Genomic DNA, 22540 nt, shown 5'->3' on the forward strand with positions numbered 1-22540 from the left:
CTGAAAACTATTTTGTCTAGTATTCCATTTTCAGATAAATAATACAATACAAGAACTTCCTTCTTAAATTAACTACTGAAAACAGAACTGTCCATAGCGTTAGAAAGATTCATATTTTCAAGTGCAGTATGGAGGGTGTTTTATACATGCACAGTCTGTGTGTCAAGTTTTGATACTACTTATTTAAATTTGGTAAATTGGGCAATTCTGACTGTATGGGTATTCCTTGGTAAGTCTCTAGCTCATTATAATCCAAATAGTCACATCACAAATAAAATGATGCATCCTGCATGAATATTTCATAGTGATGTTTTTATTCCTTTTTGTTAGAAATCCAGATGACAGACAACTTAAAATAAACTGTTTTATGATATCTAACCAGAGATGCTGCAGCAGTCTCAAATTAAATGTACGTGGTTCTGTATAAAAAGTTGAACAGATGAAAGAAAATTCTCTTAAAGACCCCAGAAAGATGACCAAGACATCATCTACACTAGACACATTTGTACCATAGGGTCCCTAAAGCCCCTTTCTGAACTAGGGATGTCAATATGTGGGTATTTTACTAATCCAGTAGTCAGTAGAATTTTATCGACTACTCGATTCGTCGATAGGCAGCCAGCTCTGTTCTGTCTCGCACAGGGTGTGGTGCCAAACCCCATTGCGGCTCTACAGTTTAAAAGGCAATAGGAGCCAGGCAGCCTGACTCCTGGCTCCTACTGCATTTTAAATTGCAGAGGCACAAGCAGGGGTTTTGTCCTGCACACAGTGCGAGCTGGAACTGAACTGGGCTGCCTGCCCTGCCAGCAGCAGCCCCTGTGCGCGAGAGTCCCAGAGAGGATCTGGGACCAGTTTGAAAATGGTTTAGATAGTTGTACTACTGCTGACCCCAAAGGCAACAGCTGCCTTTTGAAATTTCTCAAAACTCATTGCTTCTAGGAATGCTTCTAGGTATTGCTGTGAACTGTGGGAAAGGTATAAAAAAAAATGCTGCAACTGCAGTTGTTTCCAACAGCTATCATGTGGACAATGGGGCAAATTTGCAATTGTGCAGAGAACAAACAAGTATTGCTGCTATGGTTAAACAGATCATCTCACTAGTTCAGTTAGGAGTGATTCAATTCTCTGATGTAAACATGGCAGAGATAGCTACTGGATAATGACAGCCCAAAAGAAAACCAAGGAAATGCCATGAATGACCGGGGAGGGGCAGATCTAGTAGTAATACAATGAAAACATTGGTACGTAAAAAAGTAAATATTAACAGCCCCCAGACTGTTTAAATTGAAGAAATCCTATGAATAATATTGAAAACCACTGAAACAGTGGTAAATATAAACACTGTACCAATATTAAACCATACAAAGAAATACTGTCTTGCTTTCCCAACCCTCCCTTTGACACGTCACCAGATATAAATTTTTATAAAGATTATTTTACAACAGCAAGTTTGCAACTGCTCTGCATTATCCTCTCTCATGCTTTTTACCAAGAAAGTAGCAAGTATTCTTAGAGGCCTTATGTGAGATTTTTCTGGCCTGACTTCTTGTTGCTTTGCTCTTTTCACTGACAAGATATTTTATTGTCAGCCTTTAAATGGGTTTTGAAAGAATTCTGTAGTCTGTTTTTCTTTTTCCTAGATTTTCTTAAAATACATTTTATGGGAAGATTCTGGTCTACTAATTTTCCATCCTTCTGTCCACCTCTGCCCTTTTAAATAGAAAGGGCAGGAGGTGGGAAAATAGAAAAATTACTTTAGAAAGTAACTCTTTTCCCTAATGGTTGTCTGTAACAGAATATTAAGTTCAGTTCTTTTTGTGCCATCACAATGTTTCCTGTATATCTCGTGGATCAATAGTTTAAAACATATTCAGGATGAGGAAAAAATGTCTGATTCAAAACTTTTGGAGCCAAGCGTCCAATGTCCATTTAATCAGTCATATATAATCTGCTTTCTTGTTTTATGCTCTCTTCCATGTGAATGTCCGTATTTGAGCCAAGTTTGGAACCAGTCACCTTGTTAAAAGAAACAATTTAGCATCCTAATCCTAGGCTGTTGGTTTTTTTTTTTTTAAATCAGATTTTTATAAACTCCGACTTCTACATTTTGGAGATCTCCCTGTCCTGTAGTTTTCTATAATGCCCATCAATATAGTGACTAAGCCAGTGAGGGCAATGTAGGCTTGTCCCTCCTTCATTTCAGTGGGCCTCAAGATTGTCGCAATCAAGATGGTCTCCTGGGATAGGATAGTTTTGGTAATTGTGCTTGCATATCTAGAATTTGTGGGTTATGCCAATTGAACTGTAGCAGCACGTTAGATGCAGAGGGAACACATCTCTCACAATGTTGTGTGGAATCAGCATGCCACCTTCACACACCTTTGCTTTAAGTGCATGTAACTTTTGTAATAATGGCAGGTGGTGGGAGGAACTACACAGATAAAATCTAGCAGAATCTGGCAACCCAATGCCTGCGCAATAGTAAACAAAATGTCTCGAGCCACATATAGAACCTCAGTGGGCCACATGTGGCCCTTAGGCTGCAGGTTGTCCACCACTGGTCTGAGCACTTCACACACAAATCTTTTCCCCTCCTTGCATTAGGAGGCTCTCTGTGTATAATTTTAGAATGTTAAAACTATGGCTAAAATTTAAAAAAATAGATGTTTAAAGTGATCTTTTCAGTCAGCATTTAAGCACCTACACAAGTACCTTTATTTTCAAAAGTGTTGAAAGCTCAGTAATTTCATCTTAAATCATTGAGAAGTGCTAGGTGCTCGGTATTTTTGAAAATCAACAGTTTATGTAGATGCTTAAGTAGGATGCAGGGGGCCTGATTTGAGCTTCCCATTTTTTTTTTTAAATCTTATATATTTTAAAACTGAGGAGAAATTCTTGTTAAAGTAATGATACATGAGTGCCACCAATGGAAAAACAAATTACAACCTGCATCATCTGGATTTTTCTCGGTCTTCTATTTAATTATTGGCTGACCAGTCTCTATGCTAATTAGAGTGTGAGATCTTGCAAAATCAAAGCCTGCAATAATGTAACTGAAAGAATAGAAGTAGAAACTGGAAAGAGATTTGAAAACTGAGGCCTGGAGAATGTTAAGTGTTTTACACTTGCTACTGAAGGCAAATAAAATCAATCTGTATATAGTGCATTTTGTTAAAGTTACCCACATTCCAAACCCATTACCACATGGTTAATTTGTGAAATCTGAACTGTCAGAGAATTTGAGCCACTGAGAAGAACTTGAAATAATTGCTAAATAATAACAGGTAACTATAGCTTTCACAAACTGTCATATTGTAATTTTAATCTAGCAACAGTGTCAAAGAAGTCTAAATTCTAAGTACAACAGTTTCAAGTAAAAATACATTATGATTGTACACTTCAGAGGAATAGAAGGGTTTGTCAATGTCATAAATTGTCTTTTTTCTGTTTAGAACATTCCTGACGTAGACGATGAAGGATTCAGTATTAAGCCAGAAGCAAGCCAGAATATCCTTTTTTAATGTTTATACAAAGCAATAATTAAAATGTTAAGTACTCTAAGATGAAGTTCAAACTATTGTTATAACTACTTATATTTTACATGTTCGTAACTTCCTGAAAAATTAACTGTTTGATATTGAAACTTGCCACTTTTCGTGTCAGCCCAGAAGTAAATTTTGCCAGAAACTTTGAAGGAAATCTATTCTGCAACTTTTGACTCATGGAAGCTTAGAAAACATCTTCTCAGTTTTAAGAAATGATTACGATCACTAGCAATTCAAAAATGCCTGAACAAAACATGACCTAGAATTATCACAATAATTACAGTCTCTTTTTAAATTTATAAACTTTATTCCTGAAGGCAAAAAAGAGTAATACAAAGCACACATTGCAGAGGGACATTTTATTACCAGAACAGTGCTACAAGCTGCCCCTCAGGCTGCTGATTCCACAATGAGCATTTGTTATGAGGAGAGCCTCCTGATTTTATCTCTCCAGTTTTCCAAAGCCAGTACACTGCTCTGGAGAAGACTTACTGTTCAAAGGACCCAGACTCTTCACAGATAAAATGGACTGCACATTCTGAAAAACTCAAGGGCCATGTTGTGATCTCTGGGTATCCACACACCCAAGAACAAGAGATGGCAGTGCAATTATCAAATTCCTCAAAGATTCCATTATGACCAACTGATCAGAAACAGAAAACTTTGAGAAGACAGCAATCCAATTCTTTGACTACTACATATCAGCCATCAGCTTCTAGACAACGGATTTGAAACCTTTGTTGAGAATCACATCTCTCCCATCATCTACAACTGAGAAAACTTTCAGTAGAATGGAAGTTGGCAATATCCAAATTTGACAGTCCATTACCATAGATTGGTGTTAGAAATCATCAAAATTGGTTACTCTATGCCTCTTACTTCCAAACCCTCTACCCACCCTTCTTCCGTGTCTCTCTTGAATATCTACTGAAAGAAGAGGTAAACCATCTCCTATTTCTGAGAGCAGTAGAATTAGTATACCAAGTGAGTATACAAGGAAGGGGCTCTATTTCCACTACTTTCTCTCACAGAAAATCAGGAGGCTAGAGATCTAGTCTCGATCTATGCCAACTGAACAAGTTTGTGAAAACGCAAAAATTCAAAATAGTTACACGAAGCACCATAATCCCAGCACTAGGCTGGGGGACTGATTCTAAGCTTTCGATCTCCAGTATACATACATACAAAATTCCTGTGGTTTACAATACCATTTCCAGTACAAAGTTTTACCCTTCCATCTTTCTACTGTGCCTTGAAATATTTTCAAGCAGCTGCCCACCTATGCAGAGAGGGAATCATGATATTCCCCTACTTGGATTGCTGAAAAGCACCAACACTACAGACAGCTATAGACTCTCTCCATGTTCACTAGCTTAGGACTTCCAATTAACATATGAAGGTCTGCTTTAATACCTGTACAATGCCTGGAGTCTATTGTAGTGGACCTCACCTCCCTCAAAGCAATTGCCTTACTATCAGTAAAATGCTTTCTGACTTTACCCTCCTTGATCTCAACAGAGTGGAACACCCAGCCAGATGTCTGCCAGAACCTGCCTACAAATCTTTGACCGCATGGCCATCACAAACTTTGTAATCTACCACGCAACACTACACATTCAGTGTCTACAAGCTTGGCTCCAGACAAATTATGTCCAACACAGGCAGAGCATTAACAAACTCATCACCATGCCCAATACAGTCAAGGTTTCCCTTTTGTGTCGAACAGTCTAGACAGCATCAGTTGGGGGGGGGGGGGCAGACGTTCCTATAGAGTCTACCATCATTCACCATCATCATGGACATATCCCTCCTTGGCTGGAGAGCACATCTGCAAACACATTCTATACAGAGCCAATGCTCTACAGCAGGGGTGGACAATAATTTTTTTTAAAGGGGGCCACCCAGAAGGGGCAGGGCCAGGAGACTTCTTATGCTTTCCCCCCACCCTGATTGGCTTAGGGTGAGGGAGCGTGAGAAGTCTTCCCCCTCCCTCTGTTGCCCCCTAGAGAGAAACACCAGCTGTTTTTAAACAGATGGCTGTTCCCACTAGGCACCCTGTGGAAGGAGACCTTGCATGTTCCTTCTGCCCCCAGGCCAATTACGGTCTGGGGGCAGGGGAGCATGCAAAGTCTCCTTACCTCTGTAAGACTGTGAGGAGGCTAGAGAGACAGGCCAGCTGTTTTAAAACAGCCTGCATGTGTCTTGCTGCTGTGTGCTCCTGGCAGGGCTGGGACAGGATGCGAGAAACTTTGTGCGCTCCCTATCCCAAGGTCTTGATTGGCCTGGGGGCAGGCAGCACACAAAGCTCCCCCCTCCCAAAGGCTCGCAACAGCTAGAAATAAATGCCAGGTATCTTAAAACAGCTGGTGTGCCTCTCTAGCCGCCACATGCTCTTGTGGGGGTAAAGAGACTTTGTGCGCTCCCCTATCCCCAGGCCCTGATTGGAGGGTAGGGAAGTGGTGGGCTGGATCCAGCCTGTGGAAGGCCCTTCGCCCACCCCTTGCTTTATAGCAAAGTTCCATCTTCGTAGCAGCCTACTGAACTAAGAGCAGTTTGAAGCGCCTGTTCTTATTTCCTACCACTAATCAAAAGCAAAATGGTACAGATTCTCATGGACAATTTAGCGTATATGTTTTACATAAATAGAAAAGGGTGAATATGATCACATTCCCTATGCGTAGAAATCTTGCGTCTCTGGAAATAGTGCATCAAACACAACGTCCGTGTTGTATAATCATGCCTATCTTGGTGCCAGAATATCATGGCAGATACCCTGAGCAGGAAGTTCTATCAAGACCACAAATTGGATTTTAGTACTCACATTTTCAGATGGGGTTTCTTCCTATAGTAGACCTCTTTGCAACCACACAATTCCAAATACACTCAGTTCTGCCTCAGAGTATGGATGTCAGTGTGTAAAAGGCCTAGGCTCGGTTTATCAGTTGACTACACTCATTCCCCTTATCAGAGGGAGGCGGGGGAGGCTGCCACGAAGCAAGTCATACATATACCTTCTTTTCTGGGGGAAAAGGGACATCCTAATTATGGTGAAACTAAGGTCACAAAGCATTCATGAGCACAGGATCCTAGCATTTGAACTTCAGTGAGTGAAACCTTTTATGCCCGGTGCTTGGCTGTTCTTGTTCTTTGCCGAGAGGTCATCCTGTCTTCACCCAAAGAGTCTCTAAATGAGTTTCAGAGTGAATTAGGCTCAGATATGACCTACACAAATTAGATCCCCGTCACAGTATTATAGCCCATTCCATTAGGTTGCAATCAGTCTCAGCTGCTTTTATTAACAATAATACTCTGACTAAGAACGGGCATGGCATTGTATGTTTTCAAGCTGGGAGAAGCGACAGACGTCATGATACCTATACAATAAGTGGAGTCCTTTGTGTTGTCCATATATCCTTCAGTCCAGTCTTCTACAGTTGAATTCTGCAGTGGAGGAAGAACTGAGGGGCAGTTGGTTCTGTATCACCCTTTATGCATTCTGTATAAGAGCATGAGCATTCTCAGAGCACATATACTGACTTTGTGGATGCATCTAGGTAAAAGACTCCTATCTCAAGCACAATGTACATTCACACCAAATGGAATAGATATGTCTTTAGGAATTCCAGTTACTGTACATGTAAATAACTTCTTTACAGAGAAGCAGAAATTAGTCAAGTTTGGTAACTTGGCCTGTAGTCACAGAGTGAGTTGATAGCAGGGCTGGGAATAGAACTCAGAAGTCTTAACTCTATGTTTTGTGCTCTAGCCTGCACTTCAGACTAATTAATGCTGCTGTAAAGCCTAAGTTTTTCCATTCTGTTCATTTGTACCTTTTAAGTTTGTAAATAGTTGTGTTTATGTACCTTCTGCATTTGTTATATTAGATGCTTAGGGTGAAAGCATCAAAGTTTAACTTTAAAGTCTGTGTCTTGGTAATCTGTGGATGATGATTTTAAGTATCTATTGTCAGACATTTTGACTGTTAGTTTCATGAATGAATAATGTATACTTGCTGCAGATATATATGTTGAGGAGTGTGTGAGAAACTGATTTATTCTCTGTAGAATTGATACTAACACATCAGTTACCTTAACAGAGAAAAACATACCAAAGAGAACCATTTCTACTCCTCCAGTGATTCTGACTCTGAAGATGATGAACCAAGGAGATTCCATGTAGAAATCAAACCTGTGCAGCCAAATAATAGCTCTCACTACACTATAGGGAGCATCACTCTTTCTCCACCAATATCTGTGAGTAATTTGTTCCATATATTACATTTAACAGATGGTTCCTTACATTTTGTTTCACATAAATTGTTAACTTAATTTTTTGTGTGGAAGGTCAGATTTCACTGAGAAAGATAGGTCTAACTCAGGGGTGCGGAACCACTGACCCACAGAAAAATCAGTTAGGGGCTGTACACAAGTGAGAAGTATATTGAGAAGCAGAAAAATACTCCCAGCATTCCCTCCCAGCCTAGAAGATTTTGTGTACTTCTGCCAGCCCCATGGTATGGCGGGGGGAGGAGCGGACCTGGAGTGGTAAGCCAGTGCAGGCTCCCCAATGCTGGGGAGGGGCCAGAGCCATAAGGGTGAGATCCAGGCAAGTTGAGGGCCACATCCAGCCCCGGGGCCTGAAGTTCCCCACCCCTGGTCTAACTCTGAGGCACCAAGCATACATTTTAATTCCATCTGTAGAGTGCAGCATGTATCTTTCCCATATATCTTCATCACCACTTTGTTTTTGGACTTGATTATGTTTGTTCCAGATGTGGGATGTACTCCAGGAAGCCACCTAAATAAATGAAAGGAAAATAATGACTATTATCTTTTCTTCAAGGTCCCCCACAAATATTATACCTCTATTCTGAGAGCCATGTGTAGGTCTTAAATTGTTATGCACTAGTGATCCTTTTTAACAGAAGGATTATATTTATATTATATTGTAAGTGCTTCAAGATAGAGATGAGTACTATAGAAAACCCTAAGATAGATCATGGGAATACATGACTTTACATTGCAGCTTGCTGGGTGTCTTTCTTTAAGTTGATAAAATGATCCTTTTGTATTTGGGGTTAAAACTACAATCAAACTTTATAACTCATGTCAGTGCAAAATGAAGGTTAGAATAAAATTACATGTACATTAAAGAAAATGTTTGAAATGCAATCTTATTTTGTAAAACTAGATTAAAGTCTGGGCTTGCATACTGATGTAATTCATAAAAGCTAAAAATGGCTAAGAACTTAAGACCACTGATAATTGAACCTGGTGATATTCTAACCAAAAAGAGAAGTCAGCCATGTATCTAGCTGTGTTCATCACTTCATGCTGACTCAACAGACATTCTAGGCTTCAGAGCAACACACAGGCTGTATGTCAGTCCTGAGGTCTTATTATGTAGCTATATTAATCATGATTTCCCTTTTTCTCCTGCATGCTGATACCAGAGACACAGTCCTGTAAGTATAAGTATATTTTTTATCATTTTAAAACTAAAAACTAAATGTTGTCTAAGGGAGGAAGAAAGTTCTAATGGATAAAGTAAAATTGACTCCAATGCTTTGAGTTCACTTGCTGTGTGATCTTGTGAATATTAAACCCATTTACCGTATATACTCGAACATAAGCCTGTTTGTTTATAAGCTGGAAAGCTGCGCAGGCTGAAAGACATGCTGGCTGCAGGCACAGAGCCTCTCAGCTCCCATTGGCTGGGAACAGCAAACAGCAGCCAGTGGGAGCTGAGAGGTTCCTTTTACCATTTTTTTCTCTAAGTTTGGGAGGGGTCGGCTGCGGAACATCTCTGTTTATAGTGTCATAATTCACAACCCCCTTGTCTACTTCAATTCAGATTTGGTAGAAAAATTTCTTCTTTGTTTCAAATGTAAGTTATCAGTGAAGGGAGCATCATTCCCCTCTTTTGATTTTTAAAGTTGAAGGCAAAATACAGAAACTGAGTTGCAAACTTAGCTAGTGCTAAGTTTGCAACCCAAGCCATGGGAAGCAGTGTGGGCTGAGGGACTTGCTGGCTGCTGGCACTGCTTCCAGAACCATGGGAAGAATCTATTTCTTCTTCCAGTGATGTCCCCCTGGGTGCTCCACTGTTGGTGTCAGTTCATCCCCATGCCACAGATCGGAGACTTTCAAACAGTCATCAGGTAAGCTGTGAGCAGAGAGCCGCATTCCTGCCTTTGAAGTAGCTCAGGCAGCCTGCTTTTCCCTCAGTTCTTTCTTTGCTGCTACAGAGGGAGCTCAACCCTGTCCTCCTCAGCATGCTTTGCATATCAAAGAGCAGCAATTGACAACCAATTGAGTACTTTAGAGAGTCAGAGAGAAATAATTGAGTACTTTGTATAGATTCCTCTATTTATTCAAACAAAAACAAACAAAAAAGCTGCTAGCAGCTCTTTACTGCAGTACAAGGACAAGATACAAGGACAAGCCATGGCAGCCCAGTCAAACTGAAACAAACAAACAAACAAAACCCTAACAAATAAACCAACTAATACAGCAAGCAGGCAACTTGGTTTATACAAGTTTACACAATTCCTGCCTAAGGACAAGAAATGTGGAAGTTGCCAGGAGCCTATGCCAGCCTGTGATGCCCACAGCGAATGAATATGCTGTTTGGGGGACACACATGGACGACAAAAATGTGTCCCCTACTGCAGCCTGACAGTGAGGGCTTGCAAGGAAAGAGAACTCACAGCCTGCATGCTGTCTATTGACAAAGCCCTTGCCCCTCATAGCTATAAGGGGGGCAATAAGGGCTTGAGTGCAAAATCCCCTCAGGGCAATCTCTCCAGCCCTTTACCTCAGAAGGCACGGTCAGAATCAGACACTCACCAGCCCACTCTCTCCCCACCAAGAATCAGTAAAGGGGATGACCCGGGCACCTTGGGTATGGGGAAATCTGAAACCTCCTCTATGACCGGCTCAAGAGCACACTGTAAACAGGTGGTCAAACCAGGCATCAAAAAGGGCACCTACTAAGGGCCCTGATGGAACAAAGGCACCAATGGCATCAGACACCCCGGGTGCCTCGAGCACACTCAGTATCCCCGGCACAACATGAACCTCCTATGCAGTCTTCACCACAGGCACCGGAAGGTGACAGGACTAGTCCCAGCTGTCCTCCAGTATCTCATGCTAACCCCACATCTCCCAGGGTCGCAACCATTTCCGTGCCACCTCCTCATGTACCGGGGGACTCAGCAACGGCTCACAGGACATCATCCCACAGCCATTCCCCCAGTGCGCAAAACATAGGCACTACCAAGACAGGACAGAAAGCCTAGAACTGGGACCCCTACTTGGTCTTTGACACGGAACTGGTCTCGCTTTCCATTAACGATAAGGGGCTCACCATGTTCACCCACCATGTCTCAAATCAGTGCTTACCAAGGGGATTCAAGTAATAGGGTCTCCTTTCAACACTCCTCTCCAGAGACAGCATATGCACTTTATGGGGCATACGGCTTACCTCATTATCAATAGCCTTCTTGGTATCCGGAATGGCACTATTATGACAGACATCATAGCTGATGGTCCCCCTATCACTACAGGGCACCACATCATACCTCCACTGCCCCTCCTACACCTGCACAGAGGTCTGTGACTTCTATACATTCAGACCTATTGCATTCCCCATCAGATGGCACTGACCTAGAGGAAGGGTAAATTGAGGATGAACCAATGGTCCAGCAATCAGACAATAGCATCTAATGATAACTCCTTCTCCACTCCTGATGAAGTAGTTATCCCAAATGATCTAGACCCCAGTGATAACCTTAAACAGTTCCAGGAGCTATTTGGGAGTAGCTATCAGTCAGGAAGTAGTCTTATCAGAGGTGCAGGAAAAACACCACAAGCTCCTATAGAATCTGCAGCCCTCTGCAAGATCCAAAATTGCCCTGCCTCTAGACAAAGCTATTCTTGAGGCAGCCAATGAAGTATGGAAAACCCCAGCCCCTTTCCCTCCTCCCCCAACAAACAAAAGGGCCGATAGAAAGTATTTTGTCCCATCAAAGTGCATGGAATTCCTATACTTACACCCTCAACCTAACTCCTTGGTGGCTGATGCTGCGAAGCAAAGGACCAAAAACCTACAGCACAAGGCTCAGACACAGGACAAAGACCACAAACGCCTCGATGTCTTTGGGAGTAAGATGTACTCCTCCTCAACTCTGTAGCTTCGCATAGCCACACTATATGGTGTTGTTTGGAAATCATGATTTCGACAATTACATGAAACTAACAGAGTTTATGCACAATATTGCAGAGGACAAAAGACCTATCCTTAAGGCAATCATTAAAGAGGGATATACTATATCCCGGAAAGTTCTACCAGTGGCCCTAAATGCCATAGATACTGTGACTAGATCTATGGAGACGTCTGTGGTAATGAGACATGCACCGTGGCTGCAAGCAGCAGGAGTCCCTAAGAACCTCCAGGACAAAGTAGAGGACCTGCCATTTGATAAGACCAAATTATTTACTACAGGTACTGATGAGGCCTTACACTCTGGCAAAGATTCGCACACTACTTTGCGCACATTGGGGATGTACACTGCACTCTACCAGAGGAAGCACTGCACACCTTATCAGAGACACAGGAACATGGCCTTTACTAGAAAACAGCAGTACTGGCCTCTTGAACAGAATTGCTTCCGACCTCGAAAACACCATAGAAGAGCCCCTAACAACTGCTCTTCCATGACTTATGTCTCTAGGGAGCAAGTTTGAGAATTTGGTCGAAGGTCTGCCCGACCTCCCTTCCATTCCAGTACCTGGTGAGTTCAACATATTTCACTACCACTTGCACTTTTATTACAATCAGTGCATAGCCTTTCCACCGCAGATCGGTGGGTACTAGAAATCATCAGCCATGGATATTCTATCCCCTTCACAGCAATCCCCCCAGCCTCCCAACCTTCTCCTTCCCTCTTCAGGGATCCCTCTTACGATACACTGCTCCGCAAAGAGGTGCAACATCTCCTTAATTTAGGAGCCATAGAACAAGTCCCAAAAAGTTTTGAAGGGAAAGGTTTTTATTCGAACTACTTTCTGACTGAGAAGAGGTCAGGGGGTTGGAGGCCCATCTTGGACCTGTGGCAATTAAACAAGTAACTCCGCAAGCAGCGATTTAAAATGATATCACTCACCACTATAATTCCGGCACTGGACAGAGAGGATTGGTTCGCAGCCCTCGACCTTCAAGATGCATATTTTCACATCACAATACATCCCGCACACAGGTGTTTCTTGTGATTCATAGTAGCTTCACATCACCTTCAGTGCAGAGTCTCCCCCCCCCCCATTTGGACTCTCCTCTGACCCCACAGTCTTTTTCAAGAAGACCCTTGCGGTGGCTGCAGCACATCTCAGTTGCAATGGCATTACAATATTCTCCTATCTGGACGACTGCCTTATCAACACGCCATGAGAGGCATGATCAGGTTTACCAGCACTGGATTTTTTTCAGTGTACATACCAGCCAGTCACCACATCCACAGCCACATCTCGCCTCCTCCAGGGGTCCTTACCTACCTCCGATGGTGGACTCAGGTGCAGAACCTATGCAAAGGGGAGCCTTTCCACCATGAGCAGCAATCCAAACAGATTACTATGGACACCTCACTGATGGGCTGGGGTGCACACTTGCAACAACAGGTTGTGCAAGGGGAAGTGATCCAAAGACAAGTCCAAACTCCACATAATTCTGCTTGAGGTTCAAGCAGTTCACAACACGTGCAAGCACTTCCTTCCACACATCCAGGGCTCTTCGGTGTGTATCCTCAGTGACAACATGACTACTATCTTCTGCATCAATGGTTCCCAACACGGTGCCTGCGGGTGCCATGGCGCCCGTGGGGTCATTTGTGTGTGCCCGCCAAGTGCTCAGGGCTGGCCCTGCCCCGGATGCATGGTGCATGCATGGTGTTGGAGCCAGCCCCGGGCGCACGGGGAGCGCTGGCCCCGGGTGCACAGCGAATTGGCCGCCCCGGGCGCGCGGCTATGGGGAGCACCGGCCCCGGGAGCACGGTGAATTGGCCACCTGCTCCCCGGGCACGTGGCTGTGGGGAGCACCGGCCCCGGGAGCGTGGCAAATTGGCATCCCCACCCCCGGGCATGCAGCTACGGGGGGAGTGGGGAGGAGGTGCCGGCTTTGGGCGCGCGGCTATGGGGGGGTGCTGGCCCTGGGCGTGCGGCTCTGCTGGACGCTGGCCCCAGGCTTGCTGCAAATGGGCAGCCCCGCCCGTGACCACACGGCGCACAGGGTTGCTCGCCCCAAGCACGTGGCTCATGGGAGTGTGGCGTATGCGCGGCCCCACCCCCGGGTGCATGAGTGTCCCCGCCCTCTGGCGCCTGGCAGGCGAATGGCCATGCCTCCTGGCGCCCGGCAGTTTCAAATGGTTGGTGACCACTGTTCTACATCAATCACCAAGGGGGTGCAAGATCCCAGCTATTATGTGCAAAGGCAGTCAAGCTATGGAATTGGTGCATCTGCCACAACATAACTATCACGGCAACATTCTTACCTGGGGACAAGAATATTATGGCAGACACCCTCTGCCGCAGCTTCCGAACCACCCAGACCTTCTCTCAGAACAAGGGCTCAATATTTCATCGAGGTGTGTGTCCTCGTGGGTGCTCTATGACCCACCCTCCTCCCCACTTCTTCAGGCAATAATAGCAGCCCACGAGGGCATCAAAGAAGAAACAGAGGGAAAAGCGAGCTGCACGCACTACTTCAAAGGCAGGAATGCTGCTTTCAACTCATTCATGCACAGCCCACCTGATGACTGCTTGAAAGTCTCCGATCCTTGAGCCAGGACAAGCCCAACACCAAGAGTGGAGCACCCACGGGGGGACACATCTCGAAGAACAATCATTACTGCACGAAGTGAGTAACTTCTCCCGCTCTTCACAGTGGGATTTTTTTCCCAAAAAAGTAGGCTTATGAACGAGAATATACAGTAATTTTATCTATTCTGTAAAAGAAGCGTGGGCAGCTGGCATCAAAGGTAGGTAGATTGAGTCTTCCCCAAACAGCCTTGCATGGCCTCACTCTTGGCTCTGTCCCCAGGTCCTTTCCTTCTTCCTAGCAATGTGCAGCAGGGGGCTCTTCCTGTTGTACCAATAAAAACAAGCAGGATCTTATGAGGGGGATAAGGCAAAAAGCCACATTTTTTGTAAAGATAATAATAAAGAATAAATAAGAGATAGAAGCAAACAACGTTGTTTAACTACTTATTCCTATCACTACTTAACCCTTATACACTTATATACACACACACAAACATTCATTCAAGTTCTGTGTATTTGTTATAGTTACCAGCCTGGAAGTGGCTTGTGACAGAATACTGGCCAGGTATTCTGTACACAAGTGATGGTAGTGGGGAGCGAAGCCCTGATCAGATGCGCATCTGAAGCTCCTGGTGGGCTGGCAGCAGAACCTTGGACTCTGACTCCATAGTCTTTTAGTCCAGTTCTTATAGGAATTTCTTCCTATGCCAGTCTATGGGAATTGCTGCATCATGCTGATGTCCAGGGTGGCTGTCAGGTGCTCGTCAGTGATCTCATAGGGTGGACCTCCAGTACTTGGTTTTCTCCACGTGATACCTTTTGGTTGCACTGGAACCTGACGCTTTCTTCAGCCCTTTCTTGCTGCATTCTCAGGCTGGCACCTCTCAAAACCATTCATTCATCGTCCAAGCCCTCTCTCTTACATACATTCCCTAATTAATGTTTCACATACAGTATTTTGTATAATAATAACTTTACATATACAAGAGTTGTAGTTACAAAAAGTCACAAAAGTTTCTGGGTGGCATTTCTTAAAACATTCTCTCTCTGAGTGCTGAGTTAGTTACTGTTATAGTTACAATGTTTCACTTTGCGATTACGGTTAATTGCTTCACAATGCTTTGAAGAGAATGGGCATCAATTGTGTAACAATAAGTTTGAGAGTGCCCTGGGACACAGAGAGGGGAGCTGTTTCTGGCTACATAGTATTATATTTTAACAGTTTTAAGTTACATGACCTAATATTACATTCCTAACAAATTATATTCTAGAGGGGCAATAATTATAAATCTAAACATTTAACAATCTTAACTAATAATAATAATACTGTTTAGATTTATTATTATTATTATTATTATTATTATTATTATTATTATTATTATCAAGCTTGATAACGCTAAATCTAAACACATATACTTCTTCTACTTAACAAACTTATACTACTTAGACTTTTAGTTGTGGGGAACAAATTATGGGGAGTCACTTCCACTTGGGGGAATCATTTTTAATACTTTAATATGTTATCCCTACATACTCCCTGTGGCTGGGACCCCAGTCTGGTCTCTGGGACTGGAGGAGAAGTGCTACCTTCCCACCCAGCACTCCAGGTCTGAGGGAGTGGGATTACAGGCAGTGCAAACTGCCCAGTGCTCAGGGGCTGGGGGAACAGGGGCACATACTGCTTTTCTAGTGCACTGGGGCTGGATAGAGGACCCCTCAGGCGAAAGGGGGAGGGACAGACCAGGAACTGGCTTCCCTGAGTGCAGGGTTCACAATGATAGTGGCACTGTAGAAATGCGAAGTATTTTGACTCGTATATCAGTAGACTTGCTGCAAATACAATGAAATTGCACTTAAGGAACTACCTAAAGCCACCTCAAAACTGTTGTTTATCTTTGAGAACCCAAGCAAGTTGATTGGGGTCCCGAGAAGGGCAAGCATAGTTCTTTGAGAGTTGTCCCCATGGGTGCTCCATATCAGGTCGGTGCCCCGCTGAAGTCTTCAGAGCAGTGTCCCTGGGGCCATGCATACATGTGTCTGCAGGCATATGCTCTTTGTATGCAAGCATTGCGCATGCGTGAGTCCCCCCTCAGTTCCTTCTCTACTGCCTCCAGCCAGAGATGAAGCTCGGCAGAGTTCCCCACCTCAATTCCACATTTTAGATAAGTAAACCCTGTTTATCTAGTTCTTACCAATAGTTTGTTTTCCCTTGTTAGCTGTTTTTTTAATCCCAAGTTTTATTCCCTGGAGTTAGATAGTTGCAGTTAGCACTGTGCCCAGGTCCCCGGGTTTTAAGTGCTGTTCTTCATGCAAGGATTCTATTCCTCTGAGAGACATGTTTCTGCTGCCTCAGCAAGGCATATGCTTCACAGAAATGCCATCTCTGTGCTAAGCTGAAAGTAAGAGCTTGGAGTGATAGAGATCTACGCTTCAAGCTGATTTTTCTCAAAAAATCACTAAGACCGGTCTCAAATCCCAGTAAGCAGGCCAGTAAGTCCCACGCACAACAGAACAATAAACCCTCAAAAAAATGTGCCGCCTCATTACCTCAGGAAGCCCTAGCATCTAAGTGCTTGTATCTGGTGAATATGGTGCCGAGAGTGACTCCGGTGACACATCTTGATTATTTACAACACACTAGGAGCGTCTGGCGCTGCCATGAAAGTGAATCATTCTAAATCCCAATCTGAGGCCTCAGGCTTCAAGTTGCCAACATCACACCAGCACCAACACCACTTTGCCAGCACTGCAAATGACTCCAGTGCTGAGCACAACTTATAGCACCACCATGGCACCGACTCTTGCCTGCGCACTCAGTGCCAAGACATCGTACCGCATCACAAATAGCATTGGTGCAGCCAACCAGGGCACCGACGTTTCTCCTGGTACCCTAGCACCAAGATATATCGCCAGAGAGGTTTTCTGATGACTCTGATGAGGAAGTGGATGTTATGTTTTCTACTAACAACTCCCCTCCCACTGATTATTCTGTCTATTCAGCCGGGACTCATCCTCCACACACCAGACACTGAAACATGCCACCTTGATACAACATCCCATGTATGCCACCATCCATGCTTTACCTGCAGTGGCAGTTTTGGAGCCCATGACAGTCTTGCCATAAATGCTATCAGTCCCATAAATGTCACACTGTACCACCACAATCTCCATCCTCTCAGTGGCAACACACTCTACAAGGGGAGCAATCTGACCCATCACCAGACACATCGCCTGATACTAATGAATCGTCCTCCCTGGAAGAAGCAGTGATGCCACCTCCTCCTTCAACTACAGCAGATTTCTTTTCACTTTTTCAGGACCTTTTTAAACCTGTATCCGCTGAACTGAATATTCCCACCCAGGAAGTTTCTGAAAGCCAACATGAATTGACCAGCATTATATTATCTCCCACGGCTTCCAAGATAGCTCTACTGATAACCTAGCCATCATGGGACCAGCAAAGATGATTTGGCAAACCCCAGCAACGGCCAATACAAAATGCAAGCGGGCTGACAAAAAGTATTATGTCCCTCCAAAAAGGTCAGAGGTTTTTTTTACCCACCCAGCACCAAACTCCCTGGTAGAGGAGGCAGCGCACCAAAAGCGTAAGCAGCAGCACTTTAGATTGACTCCATTTGATCATGACAGCAAAAGACTTGATCTCTTTGGTCGAAAAGTTTACATTTTGTCCACTCTACAATTCCAGGTCACAAATTGTGCAGTGCTACTTAGCAAATACAACCACAGGAATTACACAAAATGAAATTTTATTTTACATATTCCTGAGGCCAAGAAGCAGCAATTTAAAGCCATGATTGCAGAAGGGCATACAATCTCAAGGATGGTCCTTCAAGTGCAGCCGACACAACAGCTCACTCTACTGCAACAGTTGTAATCATGAGAAGAGCCTCATGGTACGATTCTGCAGCTTTCCCCAGAGAAATCCAGTCTACTTTTTCAGGTATCTAAAAGGGTGTCATAAGGAGGAAGGAGAAAACTTGTTCATCTTGGCCTCTGAGGTCCCTTCCAGTCCTAGTATTCTATGATTCTGTGATTCTACTGTAGAAGACCTTCCATTCGACAGGCAAAAGCTATTCACAGCCGACACCAATGAAGTGCTGCATTCCAGAAAAGGTTCTAGAGCAACCCTCCAGTCTTGCAGCATTCATAATCCTGCAAATACAAGAAAACAATACAGGTATCAGCCATACCCTAGACCGAGATACCCTCACTTTACTTAACAATACAACAGACAGGAACAACATCAAGAGAGTTGCTCTAGAGGCAGGGGCCAATGATGATACCAATCTTTTAATAAATCCCAACAGTCACAACAATCCCCTAAGCACATCTGAGACATATGTTGAGGGTCATGAAAACCTTTTGCCCATTCTAATGCCATCTTTGCCATCTAAACTCTTCCAATACTGTCTACTACAATTTTCTAACAACTGGAGAATGATAACATCTGAAAACTGTGTTCTTCAGATAATCGAGCTCTGATTTACAATTCCTTTCATGTCAACACTCCCTTTCCATCTTCCTACCCACTCCCTCTTCAGGAACATTCTCACAAGGATCTTCTCCAGCAAGAGGCTGACCATCTTTTACAATTGGGGCAATTCAGGTAGTCCCTACTCAATACAGGAGGAAAGGTTTTTATGTCCATTACTTCCTCATAGAGAAGAAGTTGGGAGGATGGCAACCCATTCTTGATTTATGAGACAAGCACTGAACAAATTCATTAAAAAGCAAAAGTTTTAAGATGGTAACACTTGCCACCATCATAGCAGTGTTGGAAAGAGGTGACTGTTTTTCATTCCTCAAGTTGCAAGAGGCATATTTTCATATTTCAATCCTTCCTGCTGATAGACAATTTCTTCTCTTTGTTTTAGGTACTCAACATTACCAATACAAGGTCCTGACATTTGGCCTTTCTATAGTACCAAGAGTTTTTTTCAAAGGTGCTTTCAGTTGTTACAGCATACCTGCGAAACAAACTGTTCTTTGAGTGATGTCCCCATGAGTGCTCTATTGTTGGTATTGGGCTCATCCTGGTGCTGCAGATCTGAGACTTTTCTAGCAATGTCTAGTTGGCCCACTCATGCGTGAGAACTGCATGTGCTGTTTGCACATGTGCAGCCTCACTTTCCTCAGTTCCTTTTTGATCACCTCAGTCACAGATGGAGCTCAATCCCTCTTCTCCTCCTGCAGTTCTCTGTAGCCAGAAATTCAAGTATACTAGCTAAAAATGTTCATACTTCATGTTTTATAGTTAACTTACTGAAGAAAAAAGACTTTTTTCCTCAGAATTGTTGTAAATAGTAAATGAACAGCCCCTGAGGGGCAGTATATCTCTAACTGGAGGGCTGCAGCCCTCAGGCTTCCAAAAAAAAGAAAAGAAAAGAACTGCAAACAAGAAAAGAGCAGTGATAAACTGCCGACTGCAGAAAAAATAAAAGAGAAAAGAACTTGCACCATCAATAATAAGAGCAGGAGAATAGCAAAATGCCAGTCTCCCCTGATTTTAAAAAATGTGAGAAGTGTCACGACTGTAAGCCCACATCAGACGGCCACGGGTCTTGTACTCAATGCCTCAGAGAAGCAATTCTGCCCCATTTCTGAGCTACCCGTATCTTCTCCTCATAGAACATAGGAACCCTCCGCCACCTGCAACCTCAGACACCGCGTTTGACGGCATGGCTCCTTGTTGGTTCTCGGAGGTGGAATGGAAATGTTTATAACAAGCAAGGGACATTTTACTCCACAGTAAGCGGTCAGTCCACTTGCAATACTTACCTCCCTAAGTGGAAACAATTTATAGCTTGGTGTGAAACAAAAGGCGTTCAGCCCTTATCCACGCCTCTTCATATGATCTGTCATTTTCGTCTTGTAGAGTGCATGTAGCTTCCATTGTGACATTTCACCCACCCATAGAGGGCTTCTCTGTATTTGCTCACCCTATCTCAATAAGATTCCTCAGAGGACTGCATAATCTTAATCCACCCAATAGACCGATTCCAGACCATCGTTCGAGTCTATGGCTAAGTGTTCACTCCAGTTATTAAGCTTAAAGACTGTCTGTCTACTGGCCATCACATCAGCAAGACATGTTAGCGAGATTGCTGCTCTAACAGCATTCCCCCCCACACACCATATTCCACAAAGATAGAGTGATCTTACGCCCTCCATCCGTCCTTTCTTCTCAAAGTATGCTCCAACTCCCACATCAATGAGCCTATAGTGCTTCCAGCATCCTACCCAAAGCCTCACATTTCTAGAGAGGAGGCTATCCTGCACACACTAGATCTTCGCAAAGCATAGACCATACATGAACCTTCCAAAAGTCGCACAACTTGTTTCACTGGCAGAACAATCCAAGGAAATACCACTCTTGTCACAGAGGATTTTGAAATTGATTACAACCTGTATCTTTCACTGTTATTCCCTTCAGGATATGCCACTATCAATGCCTCCTAAGGCGCACTCCATGCAAGCCATCGCAGCATCAACAGCCTTCCTGAAAGGGGTCTCGCTTATGGACATATTCTGGGCAGCTACCTGGTCCTCCAATCACACTTTCATGAAACATTATGCAATTTACACTCAAGCAAACATGACCTCTGCAGTAGCCTATGCAGTCTTATCTGCACGTGAAACCTAGCTGAAGCCCATTTGCCATCTTTGGGGTACTGATAGGTAGTCACCAACAGTGGAGCACCCACGGGGACATCACTCGAAGAAGAAAAGGAAGTTACTCACCTTGGGTAGTAACGACAGTTATTCGAGATGTGAGTTCCCCGTGGGTGCTTACTACCCACTCTCCTCCCATCTTCTTTGGCTCAACAACTCTCACAACAGAGCATTCGTGAAGAAACTGAGCGGAGTCGGGTCATGCACGTGAACTCCAAAGGTGCGAATGGCACGCGACATTTGTGCATGCACAGCTCAATTAGACACTGCTAGAAAAGTTTCTAATCTGTGGCGCTTGGACGAACCCGACACCAAAAGTGGAGCACCCACGGGGACACACATCTTGAAAAACCATCATTACAGCACAAGGTAACTTCATTTTACAGCACAAGGTAACTTCAGTTTCCTTACCTCGATGACTGTCTCCTCAAAGCACACTCTGAAATTGATACTCAACACTCCCTCTCAATCACAAGACACATCTTCCAACATTTTGGGCTGCAGATAAAAACAAATCAAATTTGATCCTGTCTTAGAAGATACAAATTATAGGTGCTTATCTTGACTCCATATGCACACTCACTTCCCTTCCTATGGAGCGTTTTCACAAAATTATGAACTGGTCAAGATATTGCAGTCCTCTCCCAAAAATCATGGCCCACGACCTCTTCAACTCTTGGGCCATATGGAAGCTTGCAGCTTAATGGTAAAAAATGCTCACTTGCACAAGGTGCTTGCTCAGGTGGTGCAGGACAGTCTGTAAGCCCAACATCCACTCATTATCAAAGTGCCTCTTCATCCCACCCTCAGTAAAGAAGTCTATTCTCTGGTGGTTGATACAAAAAAATCTGTGTTCTGGCTTTCCATTCCTTACCACAGAACCATCGGTTTCCATGATGACTGATGCATCCCTTGGGGGCTGTGATCCAATAAAGATAGAGGTCTCCACATCAATGCGCTAGAACTGTGGGCAGTAAGATATGCATGAGAGAGATTCCTCCCTTTAATCAACGACAGTTATGTGAGGCTATACATAGATAATGTTGCCGTAATGTTTTATATAAATGGTTAGAGTGTAGCTTGATCACATGGCCTATGTACAGAGGCAACTGTACTTTGGAATTGGTGCCTGCCATACACCTTCCTGGCAACCTCAATACCACATCCGAAGCTCTAAGCAGGGCACTGCCCACTGAACTAGAGTGGCAGTTGAACCCATATATCCTCTTGTGGGTCTTCCAACAGTGGAGTCATCCCACCATAGACCTTTTCGCCACTCAGAACAACAAAAAGTCTATTAATTTTTGTTCCAGAGCCGGCATAGGGAAGGGTTTCCCTGGGAGATGCCTTCCTGATCAATTGATCATATCACCTCCTATGCACCTTCCCCCCACCTCTCATCAGTAGGGTCATTATCAAGGCACAGACAAAGCACACTGACTTCTAATAGCACTTTTTAGGTCACAACAACCTCAGTTTTTCTTTCTCTTC

At 43.8% G+C, this 22540-nt stretch overlaps 1 protein-coding gene across 4 annotated transcripts in view; it reads left to right on the top strand.

The window, feature by feature from the left end:
- The window catches only part of FCHO2 (FCH and mu domain containing endocytic adaptor 2), a 234988-nt gene that overhangs the window by 159216 nt on the left and 53232 nt on the right, over window positions 1-22540 (top strand). For all 4 annotated transcript variants that reach the window (XM_014574166.4, XM_014574168.4, XM_089779340.1 and 1 more), the window contains exons 12-14: window positions 3453-3507; window positions 7650-7798; window positions 8998-9009. In XM_014574166.4, the coding sequence (XP_014429652.2) occupies window positions 3453-3507; window positions 7650-7798; window positions 8998-9009 (216 nt within the window). The remainder of the gene's footprint in view (window positions 1-3452; window positions 3508-7649; window positions 7799-8997; window positions 9010-22540) is intronic.

Source organism: Pelodiscus sinensis, chromosome 6 (assembly GCF_052426305.1).
Source record: "Pelodiscus sinensis isolate ZL-2025 chromosome 6, ASM5242630v1, whole genome shotgun sequence".
Lineage (NCBI taxonomy): Eukaryota > Metazoa > Chordata > Testudines > Trionychidae > Pelodiscus > Pelodiscus sinensis.